This window comes from Saccopteryx leptura, chromosome 7 (assembly GCF_036850995.1).
Source record: "Saccopteryx leptura isolate mSacLep1 chromosome 7, mSacLep1_pri_phased_curated, whole genome shotgun sequence".
Taxonomy (NCBI): domain Eukaryota; kingdom Metazoa; phylum Chordata; class Mammalia; order Chiroptera; family Emballonuridae; genus Saccopteryx; species Saccopteryx leptura.
The window spans coordinates 6,878,559-6,901,946 of NC_089509.1; the positions used below are offsets into that span (position 1 = coordinate 6,878,559).

A 23,388-nucleotide genomic window follows, 5' to 3' on the forward strand; every position below is an offset into this window, starting at 1 on the left:
GGTCCAAACTGGTGAGCTTTTTTTTTTTTTTTTTTTTTTTTTTTTTTTTGCTCGAGCCAGATGAGCCCGCATTCAAGCTGGCGACCTCAGGGTCTCGAACCTGGGTCCTCCGCACCTCCGCATCCCAGTCCAATGCTCCATCCACTGCGCCACCGCCTGGTCAGGCCCGCATGGGAGATATTTAAAGGGTCACTCTAGGGAAGTGGAGCTACTATGACATGGTGAAATTTCACTGGTTGGCAGACGATCACTTCTTTCCAAATGGTTCCTGGGAAGCTTCCTTTGGAGGGCTTGATTGTGGGCGGTCCTAGCCAAAGTGGGCGGGTCTGAGTTCCTACGTGACCATCCCTCCATCCACCGACCTTACAGTCTCTGCTGTGAAAGCTCTTCATTGTAGAGCTCTGTGCCCATGGCAGGGCTGCGTAGTGACACAGTGTCTGATGTCAGGGAGGCCTGACCTTGTGGAAGGAGTGAGGAGCCCACTGCTGCCTGTAGCATGAGGCGCCGTGCTAAGTTGCAATAGCGGCGAGAGAGGCCCAGGAGTGGACAGGAGTGACTGGTTGCCTCCAGGTGAGCAGATGGGAGGCAGCCATGTGGAGGTGGTCTTTACGACAGGCCTCAGGGCCTCAGTGCTTCAGTTTTCAGTAGGCAGAAGCAGGGGTGGAGAGAGAAGGCACCCCAAGTGCGACTGCTCCAGCAAAGGTGGGAAGAGTAGACATCGTGACCTCTGACCTGGGCTTAGCTACTTATCCCCGTGGAGCACGGCCTCTCCCCACTTTTCCCGCTAGCCCAGGCGGAGCCGTTGGCTACTTATCCCGTGGAGCACGGCCTCTCCCTGCTTTTCCCGCTAGCCCAGGCGGAGCCGTTGGCTACTTATCCCGTGGAGCACGGCCTCTCCCCGCTTTTCCCGCTAGCCCAGGCGGAGCCGTTGGCTGCTCTTGCTCCTGGAATGTGTGGACCTGCTGTCGTGTACCTTTTTCCAGGGCACCCTTTACTTTGTCCCTCTCTGCTCTAGACTCCTGCTTCCTCTCTGTCTGGCCTTGGCGAAGATGTGGGATGTGTAGGAGACACTCGGTGATGTCTGTATAATGAATTTCCTCAGTTAAGGGACATGCTGCTTTCTTATTGTCACCTGGGTTTTTTTTCCTGTTTTCTACTTTCTAATTGCTTTTCCTCCTGCTAATCCAGGTATATCTTCTCTTTGCAGATGAAACTACTAAACTTATATATAAAGAGGGCCCAGACCACGAACAGCAACAGCAGCTCCTCCTCCGATGTCTCCACGCACAGCTAATGGCAGCGCCCAGCTCTGTGTCACCCTAGGACGATTGGTGGTGCCTCTCAGAGACCTTTGCCACCCTCCCCTTTGTAGGTTGCCTGGGCAGGACAAGGAGGCCCGTGGATATTTATTACAATCAGTATTTTGGTCCCTTCCAGCTTCTGTGTAGAATCTTACTGGTATTGAATGTAAAGGAAGCAAGGCCTGTTTTGCAATCTTCATATAAACACAAAGAACAAAAAGAGAGGAGCCATACAAGTCTTCTACAGCCTGCTGAGATCGTGAAACCGTGGGTGTGGGTGCAGTTTTATAAATCAGCGCTCTGGCCAATACTTGATAGGAGGTAGCACTTGCTCCTCAGTTAACAGAGTTGAGGGTGTTTTGATTTGTGTTTCTTTGTCATTTTAGCTCACTTTGTTAGGGATGTGGCCTCTGTGGGGCAGATCACGCCCTGCCCCTTCTCTCCTTCTACCCTCCTACACCTGGAGTTTTGCTCATACTATGCAGGCTGGAGGCCTGCCGCCTTCCCCCGAGCTCCTCAGCAGGGCCGCCTTGCAGTCTCCTCCAGGGCAGGCCTGGCACCTGAGAGACAGTGCACGCTGCCGTCCCCCCACAGAGCCACCACGCAGAGGCGTTCCTAAAGTTCACATCTAAACACGGATCGGGGCAAAGGTGTAGCACCAGTTCGTGGGTGCCTAAAACAGCACTTCACGAAAAGTGGACAGTACAAGAAGTAGTTTGTTGTACTGCCAGGGTCCTGGGGAAGCACTGTGTTCACAGGGCTCCTCTCCCATCCGGCGCTTGGCCATCCCGACCTGGCACCATCTCTCCCCTCACCCAGCCTTTGCTCCATCCTAAGACAGTTAGTTCACTGTCTGGTAAGTGGCCACGGCACCATTGCGGTCTGGACTGCTCTGTTTAATGCGGGATGAAGATCAGAAAAAAGCTAGAGAGACCAGGTATCAGAATTATATTTTTTAATTTTATGGACTGAAGTATTTCCTTGACCATCTGTTTGAAATAGTCATTGTTTCAGGAAAAGAGTGGCAAACTGCCGAAAAGCAGGATTTGAAACAGTTTTAGAGCCTGTTTCCTTTTCTTCAGTAAGAAGTCAGAGTCCCCATTTAAAAAGCTTCCTGAAGGTTTGATGGAGAGAGATCATTGATGTAAAAAGTCTGGTTAAATAAGTTTTCAGTAGAATTCTTAAAGCCAAATAGAAGTTCTTAGTGCAATCATGAAGATTTCTGTTTGTCTCTTACTACCCTGTTTTAGAGGCTCTAAGTTGAATTTTCACACGAGGGAAATGCCTGTCCTGGTGGTAATTTTTAATGCGGTGTGTGCTGTTCCAGCACAGACAGCAGCTGCCAGCAGGAGGGAACAGGAACTTCATGGTTCTCATCACGGAGAAGGGACCCCCACGGGCCCCTCTTCTCTTCTGTGACTTTTTGGCTTTGATGTTGGAAGACATGAAAGGCACTGTAGCAAACAACTTGTTTTTATTCAGATTTTATTTTAGATACTTTATTTGGAAATAGACACGGGAAGGGAGGCACAGGAACAGGGAAGCCAGCGCCTTCACTGCGGCGGTGCGCGTGCGTGGTTGTGTGGGTTTTCTCGCACTTGTACAGAGGACTGTGGTTGAATGTCACGGGCTCATTTTTGGCTCAGAACCAGGACCAGGCCTTACTTTCATTGATAAATACTGTCAATATTTCACAACTGGGATATTTTTACAACCTACAAGTGAGTCAAAGCAGAGCATTTTCTGGTTACTCCTCTGTTGTACAAACTTGGGTTCTGGCTAGGTTACTTAATGAGTTTTTCCTTGCCTCCTGCACTTGGGAAGAACTTTCTCCTTCAACTCTGTGACCCAGGTCACCACAGCGCGGCCTGTAGTTGAGAAGAATCTTGAACATTGCCGGATGTCCTCATAGCGCGTACAAAGGGCTCACCTTGTCACCTGCCCAGTCTTCAGTCCCCTGACTTAGCGATGCAATCACTCACAGGCCTCTTGGCCTCAATCAGACTGCTGCCTGCTGCTAAGGGGACTCGCATGTCGCCCCCACCTCACAGGGAGAGAGGTTGCACCCACCACCTTCAAAATCCTGACAGCTGCTACTGCCCGGCCGCTTACCTTCAGGGCTCCTGTCCAGCTGAGACAACAGACCGCAGAGGAGCAAAACGCCAGAGCTGGGCTTGCCTCCTGTTTACCTGACTGTCCAGGCACCCCAGAACCCCCAAACCCACTGCACAGCCAGATCTCTGGCTCTGCTTTCCTCCAAGCCGCTGCCTCCCTCCCGAGGCCACGGGGCGTCTGCAGGCTGAGGGGGGCACCTGGCGCCCCCCAGGGCACTGTGCTCCTGGGCCTGGTGCCCTCAGGGCCGCGTAATGCTGGCCTCCCATCATTACTCTGTGCAGTCGATGCAGTGGGTCTTTGTCTCATCCTTTTCTTTCCCTGCTGCCCGTTATTTATCAAGCATACTACACATCAGAGAACAGCAGATAAGAACTTTGTAGAATCCCACAGGACTTTGCTAACAATGATGTTTGGAAATGGAAAAAAAATGCTCTGAAAATATCAGCCACCAAAATAATTTTCCTCGGCACCGTGTTTACACGCATGGTCCCTGCACCTCCAGGTCAGATTTTTGTTTTTTGGCTTTTTCACATGACATCCATATCTGTATTTATATCTTATTTGTTTCACTTTCAAGTGTATCATGGCAAATGTACAGATTTTTTTGTTAATGATGTGCTAGGATTTGCTAAAAAAGAAAAAAAAACCCTTTGAGTTTGCCCTAGAATAAATGAAATTTACTTCAGGTCCCTGCATGGAGCAGTCTCTGTCATCACTGTGCTCTGGAGGGAGCTCGTCCTGTTTCCCTGACACTGGAACACGGCCCCACCCATGGAAGATCCCACGGGCCACGTCAGGAGGGCTCCTTCTCAGGACAGAAACGGGTCCCGCTCTAAGGAGCGATGCCACCTGACTGGCTGTGCGCTGCTGCTGCATGCGGTGTGGGGGAGGGTTGGGCATGAAGACACCTGGTGACCTGTGTGAGCATGGTCCCCCAGGCCTGGCCCCTTGCCTCACCTGAGCCGGGAGACTCACCTTCCAGAGTGTCAGTCCGCCTGTGTGCTGCTGAGGGCAGGCAGGTCTCCACGTGGACCCTGGGGAACGGCTGGGAATGGGCTGCCTGACAGCCGGCAGGGGCCTGTGCACACAGCACGGGCACCCGTCCATTTCTGTGAGGCTTTCATTTACTTCAGATTTTACATCGTGTCCTGGGATGCATTTCAAGCCTCACTACCCCATGGTTATGAGCCTCCTTTCTCCCAAGGCCCACCACTTCCTACCCATTTGACATGTCACCAGAGTGATACAGATCGCAGGCACCTGGGTTCAAGTCGCAGCTCCCCCTTTCCCCCTTGGCCAGCCATGTCTCTTCTGCCTTGGTCTTTTGATTTGCCAACTGGGCTGAGGCTGCATCATGGAGGTGCAGTGAGGCTCATAGGAAGGGTGTAGGTGAAGCAGCTGGCCCGACCTGTCCCCACTGCGGTGGGAGGGTGCATGGAAAGGGAGCTCACCCCACGGTGTGTGCAGCGAGCCCATTAATCGTTAGCAAGGGTGGAAAAGCCCCGAGGCTGGACTGACCACATTCAGGCAAGGCTGGCTGTGCCACGTTCTATATTTGGATCTCGCCCCTGCTGCCACTGCCCGCCCTCATCCCAGGCTGCCAGGAAGTCCTTGCTATCTGTAAGAGGGTCACAGGCCACAGTTACGGGTGGGGGTAGAGAGGCCCCCTTTAGTCAGTGGGTCTGGGGATCTGCATGACTTCTTCAGAGAGCATTCCCACTCATGTAGTTTTGCACTTAATTCTGTTATGTGTCACTGAGTGGGCTGCAACTCCTGGCGACTGACTGATGTCACCCTGTCCTGTCCTCAGCAGCCCTGCTCAGCTCCTGTAGACTGGTGCCTGTGGCTTTTATGGAGTTAATCCATCTTGTATTTGGTCTTCCTCTTCTACCTCCCGTCCCCCAGCATCACTGCCTTTTCTAGAGACCCCACCTTCTCACCGTGTCTGAAGCAGGACCGCGTCAGCTTTGTCACTGTCGCCCCCAGGGTTGGTTCAGGCTTCATTTGCTCTTGATCCCACTTATTCTTCTAGTGTCCAGGGCATGCGTAGAATTCTCCTCCCAACATCGTATTTCACATGAATCAGTGTTTTTCCTGTTGACCCTCACTATTCCATCTTCCCATCTGTACAAAGTAATGGGGATGCGAGGGTGTGGAGGATCTCAGCCTCGGTCCCCAATGGCACGTCTTTGCTCCTGGTGATTGTCCGAAGTTTTCCCCATTGCCCTTCCAAGCCTCAGCCGCCTCCTGATTTCTGGCTGTAGCCTCCATTCGAACTGATGACTGAGACAAGGTAAGCAAGGTGTTGAGCAACTTGGACGTCTTCATTGTCCGTGTTAAGTTTGTCTACTTCTGCAGTCAGGATTTTTGTCTTCTTGTGCTTTGGCACTTCCTTCTTGCACTTCCATTGATTTTATTTCTCATCATTGCTACTTTCTGCCAGGATGGTGGTAGTGTCTGCATATTCTGAGCTACTGATACTTCCACCAATTTTCACTCAATCGTAAAAGGCCCCTGAAGCTGTTCTCAATATTCTTGGATCATTAACGAGAAGGGAGGACTGTTGACAGGCAGCATCAACATCATTGTTGAAGCACTCAGACTTTTGAAGGGTTCTTATCTGTTGCAACATATTCACTTTTCTATCCATGGTAAGATGCAGGTAAGAGACATGCTGTCGTGTTGAGTTTCCAGGTGAGGAAACTGAGGCACAAGAAAACACCCTAGCTAGATAGGGTTGGGACTGGAACCCAGGCTTCTGCCTCCTCATGCCTCCCACCCTTTGAACATCTTTCCTGATATTACAGCGGGCACATCAGAATCTCCTGGGGGTCTTTTGAACAGAAGAAGCTGGGCCCTACCCAGCACCTCTGCGTCTCCAGGGTACGGTGGGACCTGGAAGTGTGCATTTATTTCTAACAAGGTTCAGGTGCTGCTGCTGCTCTGTGACCCCAGTCTGAGGGCCACTGCAGAGCGTTCTCCTTAGAGCCTGATGGGGCCTGTGCCCCGAGCTCTGGGGCTGTCCTGAAACGAGCTGGTTTTGGGAACAGCACTGGGCCTTGGGAACGTGAGCTGGATCGTCACCGACTGTCCAGGGCCATCAATGGTGACTAGCTCAGCATCGAATCCCAGACTTTGAAAGGGAAATGGAGTGGCATTAGAGGGAAAGCGAGAGTGTCTCAGGCAAGCAGAATGTGCACGTCCCCTGGGTGTAAAGCTCCCTCCCGCTCCGGGAAGCCCCCCCCCCCACACACACACACACGGCACAGACTCCGCTGGCCTTTCCATTTCCTCCGCTATTTATTAACTCACGCACCGCAGCTCCAGGCAAGAACAGACAAAGGTCATGTGAATGAGCGTCTAATCTTAGATTATGTATTTAAAAAACATTCAAATGCTTCCGCACCAGCGCCCTCCTCAAACACCAGGCCTGCTGCCAGTGCCACAGCCTGAAAGGTTGACTCCCCAGGGACGCTTTGCAGGCATGGTGTTCCTGGGTGGGCTCCTGACAGCTCTGAGGAGAGGGCAGGCGGGGTAGGAAGGGCCTACAACCCCCACACAGCCCATGGCAACCGTTTGTGGAGCAAGTAGGTACTGTTCACCAGGCCTGGCCAGGGGGAAGGTCCTGCTTGGGCACAGGAAGTCTGGGTCTTAAATCCAAGTCTGAGTGTTTCATGGTCTGTGACTTTAGCCAAATGACTCCAGCTTAAGATGAGTTGAGTTTCTTCCTCTGTGAAGTCCAAAGAGTGGGGCATCAGGGACATTGGTGGCAGGAGAGCATGAGGGTTAGCATATCGTGTGTCAAGTTCCTGATAAAGTTCTTGGAATGATCGCTTGACAGATGTTGGCTATTACAATTCTTATATTATTATTATTATTAAAACCGCTATCGCCCTGGCCGGTTGGCTCAGCGGTAGAGCGTCGGCCTAGCGTGCGGAGGACCCGGGTTCGATTCCGGCCAGGGCACACAGGAGAAGCGCCCATTTGCTTCTCCACCCCTCCGCCGCACTTTCCTCTCTGTCTCTCCCTTCCCCTCCCGCAGCCAAGGCTCCATTGGAGCAAAGATGGCCCGGGCGCTGGGGATGGCTCTGTGGCCTCTGCCCCAGGCGCTAGAGTGGCTCTGGTCGCAATATGGCGACGCCCAGGATGGGCAGAGCATCGCCCCCTGGTGGGCAGAGCGTCGCCCCATGGTGGGCGTGCCGGGTGGATCCCGGTCGGGCGCATGCGGGAGTCTGTCTGACTGTCTCTCCCCGTTTCCAGCTTCAGAAAAATGAAAAAAAAAAAAAAAAAAAAAAAAAAAAAAAAAAAAAAACCGCTATTATTGAGGAACCTACCTCAGTTTCTGACACAGAGGGTGCTCAGTTAAGTGTTTGGACAAATGAAAGGATTGATGTCTGTGCCTCTTAAAATCGGCAATCTAGTTTGGAAGATGAACTCACAGACCGTGAATTCATGGGTGCTCTTCCATCTAGGGAGAGGTGACCAGACAGGAGCAGGTGCAGAGAGAAGAGGACTGGCTGAAAGCCCCTTTCTGTGTATTAAACCTTTCTCCTGTACCTCCAGCTGCTCGCAGCCCCCAGTGCAGCCTCCTCCCTTCCAGCCACCTTCTCCACGTGCAACCCCCTCCTCCTGCCCCAGCAGTGTCCTGGCAGCCACATCTTATCTCTCAGCTGCAGAATCACACACCCAAATGCTTCTCCACGTGGGCATCTTGGCCGCTGTCTTGCGGAGTATTTCTGTACTCGGAGCTGTGAGTTGCTCTCCCAAGCCTGCTGCTCTCTGTTTGGACAGTGATAGCTCCCCCCACACAGATGGTACTCCAGGCTCCTCCCCACATCCTCCACTCCCACCTCCCCTTGCTTCAGACCTCAGCTTCACATACACACAGGAGGATAACATTTCAAAATCTTGGTTGTGGCTCGCAAGGCCTTTTTGTGTCTGTGCCCCAGCCTCCAGGCCTTGGCATATCTGTTCCCTCTGCCAAATCCACCGCATTTCCTTACCGCTCGCGCGCGCGCGCACACACACACACACACACACACACACACACGGTGTTTCCTTTGGCTAACTGTTTCACCTGTACCTGTGGATAAGAACCAGGTTTGTTTTATCTATCCTGGATTCCTAACAGCCCACGTGCCTGGCCATGGTAGGTGCTGAACAGACAGAAGAACAACTGAATGGCTAGTTTGCAGCTCCCCAGGTAGGATGTAATCTCAAGGGCATGGTCATGACCTAGACTTTTTTCTATTTATTCAGGAGCACCTCCCTTCCCCCACTGCCATGTGTGGAAGAGTGCAGCCGCTGCGGCCACATGGCCCGGATTAGAACCCTAGCTCCATGCGAGCTTGGGCAAGTTTCCTACCCTCTTCCTGACTCAGTTTCTTCCTCTGAATGGGCAGACTGCAATGTCAATAGTACCTACATCGTAGGGTACGTGTAAATCACTTACAAATAAAGGGCATCCTGGCCACGGCCTGGCCTGTTGTGTTTGCCATTACTTTTTATTTCGTGGTCACTAAACCAATTAAGCGGGGTGAGCTTGGCCTTTGGAGTTGGGCCTGGGTTCCGATGCTGGCTTCCCCAATTCTGTGTCATCTCAAGTGAGCCTTTTGGCTTCTAGCAGCCCTCATTATAAGGCAGCATGACCCACATGGAAAATAATCTTACATTCTCTTGTAAAGTTGAAGGTTCAGATACCTTACAACTCATCAATTCCACTCACAGGCATGAACTACACAAGCCCAGACATGAGTGTTCCCAAAGACACGTGCAAGGCATTCAAGGCAGCATCTTTTATTTTATTTATTTATTTATTTATCTTTAGTCTTTTATTTTATTTTATTTTTAAGAGACAGAGAGAGAAGGATAGACAGGGATGGAGAGAGATGAGAAGCATCAATCATTAGTTTTTCGTTGCGTGTTGCAGCACCTTAATTGTTCATTGATTGCTTTCTCATACGTGCCTTGACTGCGGGCCTTTAGCAGACCGAGTAACCCCTTGCTCGAGCCAGCGACCTTGGGCTCAAGCTGGTGAGCTTTTGCTCAAAACAGATGAACCCTCGCTCAAGCTGGCGACCTTGGGGTCTTGAACCTGGGTCTTCCGCATCCCAGTCCGACGCTCTATCCACTGTGCCACTGCCCAGTCAGGCAAGGCAGTGTGAGTCTTAAAATCAAAACATGACACAGCCCAAAGAAGCCCTAAGAGGATAGGGGAAGACGTGGAGTGTTCACTTAATAGGATCAGATACAGAAGTTAAAACGAACTGCAGTCCCATTTATCAACACACACGAGTCTCCAGAATATCATCTTGAGGGAAAAGAGATCGAGTCATGGTAGAGTATGTAGTGTATTGTACCATTTTTCAGAGATGAAGAATTATCAAAACTAAATAACCATATATCTTTTAGAGATATACACTGTGATAAAAACTCTACAAAGTAAGTAGATGTGAAACAAATTTAGGAGTGGGGTTGTTTCTTTTTGGGGTAATCCCTTCTACAGAAGGTACCTAAAAATCTGGACAAAATGTTCTTGAAGTATCAGAGTTAACAGGTGGTGAAAAACACTAGGAGTTACTGGGAATTAACAAGAGAAGATGAAAATCTGAGATGAGCCTCATATTCAGGGCAGCTTGTAGTTTAGGGGGTGTTTGCTGATCCTGAAGAAAAAACTGAGACCGCTGAGATGGGAGCCTCTTTCCCTGAGGTAGAGGTGACATCCAAGTGCTAATGCCCTGAGTTCCTGGAAGAAACAAACGTAAATCTTCTCTGGAGGAAGATTAACATCATCTAGGCCACAATATATTTATTCAGTATTATTAATTTTTTTTGTATTTTTCTGAAGTGAGAAGTGGGGAGGCAGAGAGACAGACTCCTGCATGGGCCTGACTGGGATCCATCCAGGAAGCCCACCAGGGGGCAATACTCTGCCCATCTGGGACATTGCTCCATTGCAACTGGAGCTATTCTAGCACCTGAGGTGGAGGCCATGGAACATCCTCAGCACCTGGGCCAACTTGCTCCAATGGAGCCTTGGCTGCAGGAGGGGAAGAGAGAGATAGAGAGAAAAGAGAGAGGGAGGGGTGGAGAAGCAGATAGGTGCTTCTCCTGTGTGCCCTGGCCAGGAATTGAACCTGCGACATCCACATGCCAGGTTGATGCTCTACTATTGAGCCAACCGGCCAGGGCCTATTCAGTATTTTAAATACACTGTTTAGCACACAATAGACCATAACTGGCCACTCAAGGGGATAGACAACATGAACAAAGACCAACAGAAGACACAGACAATGGGTAAAGACCAGCAAAGGCTCCAACTATTGGAGTTCTCAAACAAAATTTAAAATAACCTTACTTAACATATTCAAAGAGATAAAAACATAAGATTGAGAATTTCTGGAGAAGACTGGAAATGTTTAAAAACCCATTTCATATTTTAAAAAAGAATTTGGTTGAATAAAAAAGAACCCCTAGAATTTAAAAATAGTATAACTGTAAGTAAGAATTCCAGGGAGAAGATTAACTGCTAGTTAGAGATGGCGGAGAAGATGACTTGGGAACTGGGAAGAAGGCCAGAGGACAACACCAGGATTGAGATGCTGAGAAACAAAGATGGAAAGCACAGCAGCTATGGTAAGGAGCATGGGAACCATAAGGGCACAGTCCATGCTGTAACCCCAGAGTGAGGAGGAAGAGAGAAGCAGTGTTACTTTTTGCAATATGTTAAAGGATGATGGCTGAGGAGTTTTCAAAATGATTAAAGCTATCAAACTGTGAGTGACGAGTCCAATGAACTGTAGCACGCAGTCCAGGAGAAAGGGGCACTTGCGTGGCTCTGGTATTGAGGGCATCTTTAAAGGGCATGCCCAGAGCAGCTCCTCATCTCGCTCCAACCCCGAGCTGGCCAGTAAGGGTAAGCACAGTATCCACATGTAGGTGCATCATAACAAAACTTCATAAAAACAGGAGGAGAAAATCTTGAAAGCGGCTAGAGAAAAACAAAAATTATTTTCAAAGAAGCAGAGATGAAATTGTCAGCTGGTTTCTCAGAAGAAACAATAGAAAACATCCTGTCAGACAAGTGAGATAAATAGAATTTCAGACAAACAAAACTAGGAAAAGCCTTCACAAGCAGATGTGCATTGAAAAGCACTAAGGGTGTCAGACCCCAGGCAGAAAGAAACAGCCCCCACTACCAGGGGTCATTGCAGGAAGGAAGAAAGACTGAGTGGAATGGTAACTACGAAGGCCACTCAAAATAATTCTGACCATGTAAAACAGCAAGAGCAATGTCCTGAGGAGTTTAAAATGTATATGGAATTGAAGCCCATAACAACAATGGCATATCAATAAAAGGGAGACAAATGGGGTTAAAGTGCTCTAAGGATGTACCTGACCAGTGGTGGTGCAGTGGATAGTGTCAACCCAGGATGCTGGGGTCACTGGTTTGAATGCTCAAGGTTGCCGGCTCTGAGCACAGGCTCGTCAGCCCGTGGGGTCACTGGCTTGAGCGGGGAATTGTCCACACAATCCCAAAGCTCACCTGCTTGAGCCCAAAGGTTGCTGGCTTGAGCAAGGGGACACTGGCACGGCCTGGTCAAGGGGCACGTATGAGAAGCAATCAATGCACACAATAATTTATAAAAAGTTACAGCAACACTAGACACAATATCCCAAAAGCAGACACAAATGTCCATCAGCTGAGTCACAAGAGGCTATACATTGTATGATCCCATTTATATGAGATGTCTAGAATAGATGCATCTATAAAAACAAAAAGTAGATCACTAGCTGCCAAGGGTGCGGAGAACGAGAAAAGGAGAGTGACTACTAGTGGATAGGGGGTTTCTTTAAGGGATAATTGACATATTCTGGAATAAACAGTGATGAAGTTTGTACAGCTATGTGTATATGCTAAAAACCAGTTTTGTGCTCCTAAAAATAAAAATAAACAAGAGTATATGCAACGTAACAATAGTATGCTGAAATGTAGGCAAAATGGAAAAAAAATTAGGAAAATGACAATAATTAAAAACGAACACAAGGAAAAACAGTTTTAACAGTTTTTTTGCTGTTAAAAAGTTGAACATTGGCCCTGGCCGGTTGGCTCAGTGGTAGAGTGTCAGCCTGGCAGGCAAGAGTCCCGGCCAGGGCACACAGGAGAAGCACCCATCTGCTTCTCCACCCCTCCCCCTCTCCTTCCTCTCTGTCTCTCTCTTCCCCTCCCGCAGCCAAGGCTCCACTGGAGCAAAGTTTGCCCGGGCGCTGAGGATGGCTCTGTGGCCTCTTGCCTCAGGTGCTAGAATGGCTCTGATTGCGCATGCGAGAGCCTGTCTGACTGCCTCCCCGTTTCCAGCTTCGGAAAAATACAAAAAAAAAAAAAAAAAAGTTGAACATATAATTTTACACCTTCACACAAAGAAAACTCCAAACTCAGATGCCTGTACTCATGTTTTCCCCAGACAAATAAAGAAGGAAAAAAATGCCAAACACACACAATAGAGGGAACACTGCCTAACCAGGTCAGAATAACCTTGATACCAAACCTGATAAGAGGTTACAAGTAAGAAAACTTACAGGCCCATCTTACTCATTAACATAGATGTGAAAATCCTAAACAAAATACAGTGGTCCCTCATCTATCGCAAGGGTTAGGTTCCAGATCCTCCCAGAATAGGTGAAAATCCACAAAGTAGAGACCTTATATTTATTTTATTATTTATATATATTTTAAGGCTTTATAAACCCTCCCCACACTCTTATAAACCTTTTCCACACTGTTACTAACCTTTCCCACACTTATTTTGCTTATTTTACCACAAAAATAATTAAAATAATAAATATATAAAAATACCTAAATACTGCAAAATCCTACAATATAGGGAAAAATCCAGGGTACAAAATTTGATATGTACAATTTAAAAATCCACAACACAGTGAGACTGCAAAAAGTGAACCGTGATATGACGAGGGACGACTGTATTAGCCACCTGAATCTTGTAATAAATAATGACCTAGTAGTGTTTTCTATAGGGTTGGTTTAATGTTAGAAAGTCAAATAATGAAATTCATCACATGAACAGAGTGTGGAGAAAAAACTGTGATCATCTTAGAGAAGCAGCATTCAATATAACTCAAAACCCATCCATCCATTTATGATTTTAAATACACTTTTGAAAACTCAGAATTGAAGGAGATTTCTTAGTTTAATAAATGTTGCCTATAAAAAACCTAGAGCAAATATCATACTTAATGATGAGATGTTGAAAGCTTCCCCTTGAGATTTGGAACAAGGCAAGGGTGCATATTACTGTCACCTCTACTAAAGGTTACACTTCAGGCCCTGCAAAGATCTAAGAGCAGAAGGGCAAGAAGAAAAAAAAAAGGTTAAAGTCATTAGGATTAGAAAGAAAGAAATAAAAGTGTCATGATTTGTGGATGAAATTACTTTGTAAAGAGGAAATTGAAAGAATTTACAGATAAATTATTGGAAATAATAATGAATTCAGCAAGGTTGCTGATAAAATCCAGTAAAAATAAATCATTTCTATAAGTCAGCAACAAATAGAAAAATTTTAATTGATACTGTTTAAAACAGAATAAAAATTTCTAATACCTAGAGATACAGCTAACAAAAGAAAATAGACAAGACTTCTCCAAGGAAACTACATAAATATTCTTGAGAGAAAATGAATATTAACCTAAATGAAGAGATATGTTCATCAGAAGACATAATGTTGTAAATTTGTCACTCCCCCATGTAATCCTTATATGTAATACAATTCTAATAAAGATTCCAAGTGTTTTTTTTTATATATTTTGAAAAGCTTATTTTAAACTGAAATGCAAAGGGACATTATGAAATGCAAAGGGACAAAAATAGTCAAGACACTAGAAGAAGAAAAAAGGAACAAGGTAAGATTTGTTCTACCAGAAATCCAAGAATTTTTATAAAGCTCACAATAATTATGGTAGTGTGGTATTCTGAAGATTTAATAGACAGTTAAAGAGAAAAAATGGAGACCCAGAAACATACCCCCTGCATATTTGGACATTTTATTAATAACAAAGGTGGTACTGCACAGTAGTGGGAAAAGGAATTTAAAATAAAATGATTGGGTCAACTAGATATATATATATGGGTGGGAAAAGAGAGAAACTCGACCCCTACCTCACACCATGCACAAAAATTAACTCCAGCAAATTGCAGTCCTAGACATAAAAGGAAAAACAATATATCTTTGAGAAGATCATTGAGAATATAGAGCTTCATGACTTCAAAATAGGGAAGATATCTTAAATAGGACACAAAGAGCAATAATTAGAAAAGAATGAATTGATAAATTGACTCATTAAAGTAAAAACTTGTAGGACCCGGCCAGTTGGCTCAGTGATAGAGCATGGATGTCCTGGATTCAATTCCCAGCCAGAGCACAGGAGAAGTGCCCATCTGCTTCTCCACCCTTCCCCCTCTCCTTTCTCTCTGTCTGTCTCTTCCCCTCCCACAGCCAAAGCTCTGTTGGAGCAAAGTTGGCCAGGGCACTGAGGATGGCTCCATGGCCTCTCCTCAGGTGCTAGAATGGTTCTGGTTGCAACAAAGCAACACCCTAGGTGGGCAGAGCATCGCCCCCTAGTGGGCTTGCTAGGTGGATCCGGGTTGGGCACATGCGGGCGTCTCTCTGCCTCGCCGCTTCTCACTTCAGAAAAATATCTATAAAAAAAAAAGTAAAAACTTTTAGTCTTCAAAAGACTCATTAAAAGAGTGAAAAGTTAAGCAAGAGAGTGTGAAAATATAATTAACCAACAAAGGGCTGAATATCAAAATATGTTAAAGTTAACAATTTTGTTTACTTGTTCCTTAGTGCACTGGGGAAAGAGAGGAGCTCCATCCTCAGGAGTACAGACATCTGTCCCCAGCACTCCAGTCTGGCTCCCTGGTTCCTCAGTGTGTCACCACCCAACCAATGACTGTGGCCTAATTTCCCAGTGACATTATCAGTAATATGAACTCCAGGGGATATCCTGGGACAATCTCTCCTCCATTGGGTCTAGAGTCAATCACACTCCTTGAACTCCATTAAACGAATGTTTAAGACTGCTAGTTTCACAATCTTACATTGAGATCCAACATTTGATAAAGGTTTTACACATGGTGGGCATGCAATATGTGTTTTATGGGGTCATTTTCTTGTTCATTCAACCATTTGTTGTTCATTCATTCAACCATGTTGACTGGGTATCAGATCTATGACAGGCCCTCAATGGTTGAATAAATGACCACATCAGAGTCCCACCCCATTTCCCTGTAATCCAGCTCGTGCTGACCTGCCCCCCCCACCACCCCAGCCCAGAGCAGCCTAGAGAGAAATAAGCCAAAGGAAAAGGAATCAAAAGACAATTCCTCAGGGGGACTCATATGGTCACCAGATCTAAAGAATGAGAGACCAGATATAAATGGGGTACAGCCCATGAACAGAGGTCAGCGAAAGTGCCAACAGGGCAGGAGAGAAGTAGAAAGGGTCTCAGCCACTACCAAGCAGACCTGGAGGTCTGCAGCTCATTGTGAGACACCCTTTGTACATGATCAATGAGCAGCAAGCCTGCAATGAAGCAGGATGGGGATAGTCTGTGTGGTGAGAACCCTGGGCAAGGGCATGAGCCCCAAGAAACAACATTAGCAAGGAAACTTATCAGGAAGAAGACCATTACATGAAGATAAAGGGGTAAGTTTTTCAAGAAGACATAACTATGCTTACTGTGCTTGTGCTTAACAGGAGAGCATCAAATTATGTGAGGCAAAACCAAATAGAATTACAAAGATAAATAGAGGACTTCACTGTCATAGTTGGGGACTTCAACACTCTACGAGCAATGAACAGATCCAGCAGGTGGAAAAGCAGTAAGGATATTGCTGAACTCTACAACAATCAATTGGGTATAATTGATAATGATAAACTACTGTATCTAACAACAAAAAATATATACACGCTTCTCAAGCTCACATGGAACATTTAACAAGATAGACCACATCCTGGGCCATAAAAACACACCGTAACAAATTTAAAAGAATAGAAATCATACATTGTCTGTTGTCAGACTACAAAGAACTTTAAACTAGAAACCCATAACAGAAAAGTAATGGAAAATATCAAAATACATGGAGATTAAACATTGCACTTCCAAGTAATGCATGGGTCAAAGAAGACATCTCAAGAGAAATTTAAAAATATTTTGAACTAAATAAAAATGAAAATACAACATATCAAAATTTCTGGGATGCCCTAAAAGCAGTACTAAGAGGGCAATATGTATTAAATACATATATTAAAATAGAAGAAAGATCTAACATAAATAATCTAAGTTTTTACCTTACAAGACTAGCAAAAGCAAACAAACAAATAAAATCCAAAGAAAGCAGAAGAAAAGGAATAATAAGAATTAGAGGAAACACTGACTAAATTGAAAACAGAAAATCAAGAGCCAACATGCACCTGTTGAAGGATGAGCCCCAATTCCTTTTGCTTGACCATTGGCATGCCTGGCTGGAAAGCTGGGTTACAGATTGTTCAGATGGTTTTTGCTCTGATCACCCATACACATTTTCACTGACAAGTTGGTGCAGAGACAAGAATAAAGGCTTGGAGTCAGACCAAATGGGGCTCAAATCTTGGCTTAGCTGCCATGTGATTTGGGGTTGGACAACTCCTGCCCCCAAGTCTCAGGGTCTTTATTCGTACACTGGGAATTAATCTCAACTGATGGAGTTGTTATAAGATCTAAATAAGATAATGCAAGGCTCTACACATGTCAGCCTTTCTCCTCATCTGGGAAGGCACAGTCCTGAGGCATCTGTTATCAGAAGTAAGCTTCCCTGATGTAGTCACAGGGGTGGGGGTGTCCAACCAAGCTAGTGACTGACGTGAGAAAAATCACGAATGAGATCTGAACATTCTGGGTGTAAGTTTAATTTGCTTCATTCTCATGCTGGGCCTGGCAGATAATAGAAGTGCTTGAGTGATGGCTGTTGGTTTAAGAGGAGTGTTGTTAGAAAAGAGACTGAGCTTTGTTGAGGAACCCTTTGCAGACAAACCCAGAGGCTGATGACAAGTCACTCACCTAGGTCCTTCACAGAATGTTCACAAGGGTCTTTTAGCTTGTGATCTTCAGTTTTCTGGATAAAGCAGCCATCTGACCATCAAAGTCTGGGACCCAGAGATGAGTGGAAATGTCTATAAGATGGCCTGACCAGGTGGTGGCGCAGTGGATAGAGCATCGGACTGGGATGCCGAGGACCCAGGTTCAAGACTCCGAGGTTGTCAGCTTGAGCACGGGCTCATCTGGTTTGAGCATAAAGCTCACCAGCTTGGACCCAAGGTTGCTGGCTGGAGCAAGGAGTTACTCGGTCTGCTGAAGGCCCGCGGTCAAGGCACATATGAGAGAGCAATCAATGAACAACTAAGGTGTCGCAATGCGCAACAAAAAACTGATTGATGCTTCTCATCTCTCCGTTCCTGTCTGTCTGTCCCTGTCTATCCCTCTCTCTGACTCTGTAAAAAAAAATGTTTATAGGATGTATAAACCCTCTACCCTTTTAAGGATGGCCTTCCTTAGGCGGAACAGAAGACCCCAACTTGAGTTTCACATGTTGTCATGGGAAACACTAGACATACATTGAAGTTCTTTTTATTCCTTCTCTGTTTGCATAAAAATGTGTTGTATTTCCCTCTTGCCTGAGAACCAGGGTTAAATGATGCACCTGGAAACAGAAACCAATGTTTAAGCCAGAGATGCCCAGTGCGAAGACAGGTGCTATAAACCAGCCCCTCACCTCCACCCCAGGCCACAGCAGACAGACACATTGAGCACCATACTGTCAGGGAACTTTGTGATAATTGCCAGAATTATAACTGCTCTCTCTCATTATTTATTCAGAATAGAGACAATTCTTGGAGTAAATATGGAGTCATAGGCCATTTGCACTTACTCTGATAATTCATACAACCTATAAGACCAATGCAAGAGCCAAAGTGTGGCTGTCCTCCCTAAACACTCCCTGGTCTTCTGTAGTAGTGGTATGGCTAAAAGTGCAGGCACCAGAGATACAGACAACTCACCAAACCCTGGTGAGGCCTCTGAGTACCTGTGCTCCCTTGGGCAAGTGTTCCAAGCTCAAAGCTGTTTCTTTGCATGCGAGTGAAATGGAAGTGTGAACTGTTCCACAGAGTGCATGACTCTGAGCAGGGGACTCAATGAGATTGTATTGTCCTTAGTTCACTGTCATCTCTGCTGACTGGCCTCTCAGGACAAGATGATATGCTTCCTTTCTGACCTGAACCCATTTGGATATTTCCCACCTGGTTCCTTGCCTCCGTTTCCAGTCTACAGCTCTCCTGCTTCTCTTCCGATCTGGTAACTGTGTTTTGTTCTCCGATGAGGCTGGGGCCATGGTAGCATTAGGGAGCCATGGGGCTGGAGCCTGACTCCCTGCTGGGTAGCAGGAGTCCCTGGGATACACAGCCCTGGCAGCGCCATCACTAGTGTCCCACAGGACTGCCATACTCTTTTGCCATGCCATCTCTCTACCTGTGCCCACCCCCACCTCTGCTTCCTGGGCTCCATCTTCAGCCGGCTCCTAAGTACCTGGGCTATGCTGGCCACTGGGTGGGCACCAGGTACAAGATGGGTCAAAGTTCTTATTCTCTGGGAAGACACAGCATGGACATGTCTGCAGCATGATGATGAAACATTAGGAGTGCATGGTCAGAGATCCTAGGGACCAAGCTGCTCAGAGAAGGAAACTCCATCCAGCATGGTGAGGCAGGATAGGGAGACAAGGACAGAAGGTTCCTCGGATGTATTGCTTAGACTGAACTTCAAAACATATGCAGAGTGCTCTAGGCAGAGGGAACGGCCTGTGCTGAGCCCTAGCACTGTGTGAGAGGATGGAAATTCTGGGTGAGGGACCATGCTGGTGGAAGGTGGGTGTGAGGAGTAGTAGGCAGGAGTGATGACCTCTCCTTCCCTCACATGTGGTTCCAAAATGGACACTTGGCTCTGTACCCAAGGTCTTACTCTTGTTCTTACCTCAAAAGATTCTTTCCCTAATGAAGTGACTCAAAACTTTATTCCTTAAGGATCTGAACTTAGTGATTTTATTTTAGATGACTTTATTTTCCATTAACTTTACCATTGGATACACCAGTACTGGGAACGTACCCTGAGGATTCTCTGCCCCCATGTGTAGCAGTAACAATACCTCCTCCTAAAAATTAAGGTCAATCACACTAGTCAATATTAAACACCCTATTCTCTTGTTTGTTCAGTGTCATGAGGAGTCCCAAATGGCCAGGTGAGGGTTTCATCTGCCAATTTAATTTAATTTAATTTAATTTAATTTAATTTAACTTAACTCTTCTAGTGGATACATTCATTCCTTGAGTTAACAAGATTGCTTACATAATAGAGCCCCAAATTGTGGGGATGTAAAGACAAATGTCCTGTGAGTGGTCATTAGTTGTAACATGAAGGAGGTGGTTTGCCCTTCAACTTCTGGATCCAGGGTTCTGGCTAAGAGGAAAAGCCAGGGCTCTATATTAATAACTGACTCAGGACACACACTGTGTTGCATGGAATAGAAAGTCAGCTTTGTAAGATGTCATCTCTCATACAGTGCTGTTAGGGAGTCTTTGACAGGCCATTCCACTGTTCTGTAAGACCAGCTGCTTTGAAGTGATCAGATGAGTGGTAAAACTCATGGATCCCACACATGCTATTAATCTATTGTCTTTAGTTGTTTTTATTTATTTATTTATTTATTTATTTATTTATTTATTTATTATTGAGTTTTAAACAGAGAGGAAGAGAGAGTGAGAGAGGTAAGCATTCAATTGTTATTCCACTCAGTATGCACTCATTGGTTGCCTCCTATATGTGCCCTGACCCAGGATTGAACCCACAACCACGGTGTACTGGATGATGCTCTAACCAACTGAGTTCTCCAGCCAAGTCCGTCTTACTTTTCTTTGTAATGTGAAATAAGTTTCTTCATCACTAGCAACGTTGAGTGACTGAGGCCTCCAAAGAATTCACAGCAGAAGCACGGCAGACAGGGAAGGAAAACCCATTTATAGAATTAATGTCCCGCTGTCACTTCCATGATGGAGGAAGCTCAATGCAACCAACTTCCCCCAGGTGGCAGACTGGTCCCCCATGGTGTGGTGCCATCTTGAGGGCACTTGGTTGTGACAGTTTTAGAGTGGTCAGTTTCTTGCTGTTGAATCAATATAGTGGAAAGTGCCACTTTCTACTTTGTCAATGGCTAAGTATTGGCTGGGGGAAGAGTTTGATTATGAAAAACCTCTGGCCCTGGCCGGTTGGCTCAGTGGTAGAGCGTCGGCCTGGCATGCAGGAGTCCCGGGTTCGATTCCCAGCCAGGACACACAGGAGAAGCACCCATCTGCTTCTCCACCCCTCCCCCTCTCCTTCCTCTCTGTCTCTCTCTTCCCCTCCCACAGCCAAGGCTCCATTGGAGCAAAGCTGGCCCGGGTGCTGAGGATGGCTCCATGGCCTCTGCCTAGGTGCTAGAATGGCCCTGGTTGCAACAGAGCAACGCCCCAGATGGGCAGAGCATCGCCCCCTGGTGGGCATGCTGGGTGGATCCTGGTCAGGCACATGCGGGAGTCTGTCTGACTGCCTCCCCATTTCCAACTTCAGAAAAATACAAAAAAAAAAAACCAAACCCCAAAAAACCCTCCTCTGCAATGGGTATCCTTGGGGGGAGCATACACACAAGAAAAAATATTCTCCCATTGTGGACCAACCCATTCTTCCTTTCTCTAACCAACTTATTTTCAGTCTTTCAATTTGTTACTTCCAACTTTCTAACCACTGAACTAGCTACCACCCACATGTCAGGAAAGATCCTCACCTCACATCTCTCCTCTGGGCAAAGAGGATCCTGAGATGATGTACTGCTTGGGGTTCTATGCTTCAGAGGGTTTCTCATGTCCACTGTCCTGCAGTGTGCCACTGAGTAGGGCTACAGCCCCACGACTGACGGAGCATATTGTTCAGAGCCATCTGGATAGCAGGTGTTCGTGCTTTCCTCATCAGTCCGTTGGTCTCAGAGTGGGTTGAGGGTAGAAGTGTGTAGCAGTAAAAGCACCTGCTCCTGCAGCTCACTTGTGTCTCTAGGACTTGCATGAGCTTGATCCCATCTATTTGGTGGTAGAATGATGAGACAACCTGAAGTTCATGTTGGGTGGTTCGTTTTTATGACCAAGGTAATCTGGTACCTCATAGATATTCATTCCCAACCCTAGATAAAACTGTTTCTCAAGAAAATAATTATTCACAAGATAGTATGACTTTGCTCCACATTAAGCAATGCCCAATACCCTGAATCATAAGGGCCAAGTGTCCAGTAGAATGTCCAGGTGGATGGTGAGACGAGACGATCTAGACCTTTGGGTTTTAAATTATGGTTCAGGACTAGAGGGTTGACATAGTTGTGAGGCATGAGGCTAAAGCTATGTTCAGGTCCTTGTCAGGAACAAATAAGCTCCTTCTGAATCTTTTGGGGATTGCGAAAAGGTTCTGGAGTTAGATACTGGTAATGGTTGCACAACTTTGAGAATAGACTAAAAACCACTAAATTTTATACGCTAAAAGAGTAAATTTTATGGTATATGAGTGATATATATATAAATTTAAAAGAAACCTCATTCTGGAGTTCCCTCTTTTTGTTTGTCTGTTTGTTTGTTTGTTTTTCCCTCAGACCATTAGCTGACTACCAGGCACCAGGATCTAAACTTTCCAGTCCCCAATAATTAGCTACAATCTTGTCTATAGGTTAAATATGTGAGCTACAGAAAGCTTTGATAGGGATTGCTATCTTGCATCTGTTATGTCTTTGCTGGTGGTATTAATCTTTGTTTATTAGGAATTTCACCAGCAAAGTGACTTATTTTCATCGGGAGGAAGACCTCAGCGGCTCTTCCTACTGTGACAGCACTCCCTCCTTTGGTCAGAAAGCCCCTTTGGGGATTCTGAGAGTTGTTAAGAAACAGTCAAAGGAGGTGTTTACAAACCCATTGTCCACCTGAGATGCTTTTGGGCCCAAACTCTATTTAATCACCTGACTCCCATAAACCCTCATTTTAACCAACACAGTCAGTAGCATTTTTTGTTTCAAGAAATTTTCATGAGCTCAGAGGTTGTGTCCTATGCACAATTAATCTGGCAAATGGCCACAAGTACCTTTAGGGAAGGCCAGGGTGACTGAACATTCATCCTCAAGTGTGCTAGCCGCTCCTGCACTCAGGTGTGGGAATTGGGTGGGGGTGAGGGTGCTATACTGTGCTGTCTCGGGTCACACCTCTACTCTCAGTATCCACCACATCCCAGTCCCACAGATCACGTGGAAGCTGAGGGAGCTGCTCCTCGTGCTCAGTCCCAGGGACCCCATACTCAGAGAGTTGTTGCCATGGGGTCTGTTGCCTTGCATCTGAAAGCCGAGCTAGATGACCTCTGCCATCCTGCCACCTGACTGGAAGCTTGTACCCCTTTTTAGTTGCTCACTTTGCCACAGGCTTTTCAGGGACTCCCACACTTGCTCATGAATTTCCCATCATCCAGGTGAAGAGAGCCATTATGATCTTCTTAGGGAACCAAGTTCAGGATGAGTGCAGAGTCACTTGGACTAGCTCCCCTCCACAGTTCTGTCCGTAAGTACTTTGATATCTTCGAAGTTTTGCCAAGAAGTCTCTGCATGCTGACTCACTAGCCCAGGCGAGGTCGGCCCAGAACATCACTCTGCCAGTCCAGCTGCTCTGCTGAGCCACAGACTCCACACTATCATGTCGCAGGTGTTTACTGGCACCTGGAGTGTGCCCAGCGTGCTTCTATGTGCTGGGAATTCAGCAATGAACACTACGGAAGGAGCTCTCTCCCTCCTGGAGCTTACCTTTTA

The 23,388-nt window shown here is 46.5% G+C and overlaps 1 protein-coding gene across 26 annotated transcripts in view; it reads left to right on the plus strand.

Moving 5' to 3' along the window:
- CLASP1 (cytoplasmic linker associated protein 1) overlaps positions 1-4,109 on the plus strand; it is a 275,934-nt gene extending 271,825 nt beyond the window's left edge. For all 26 annotated transcript variants that reach the window (XM_066345675.1, XM_066345677.1, XM_066345681.1 and 23 more), the window contains one exon: positions 1,208-4,109. In XM_066345675.1, coding sequence (XP_066201772.1) covers positions 1,208-1,294 — 87 coding nt within the window. In that variant the 3' untranslated portion in view covers positions 1,295-4,109. The remainder of the gene's footprint in view (positions 1-1,207) is intronic.
- The last annotated feature ends 19,279 nt before the right edge of the window (positions 4,110-23,388 follow it).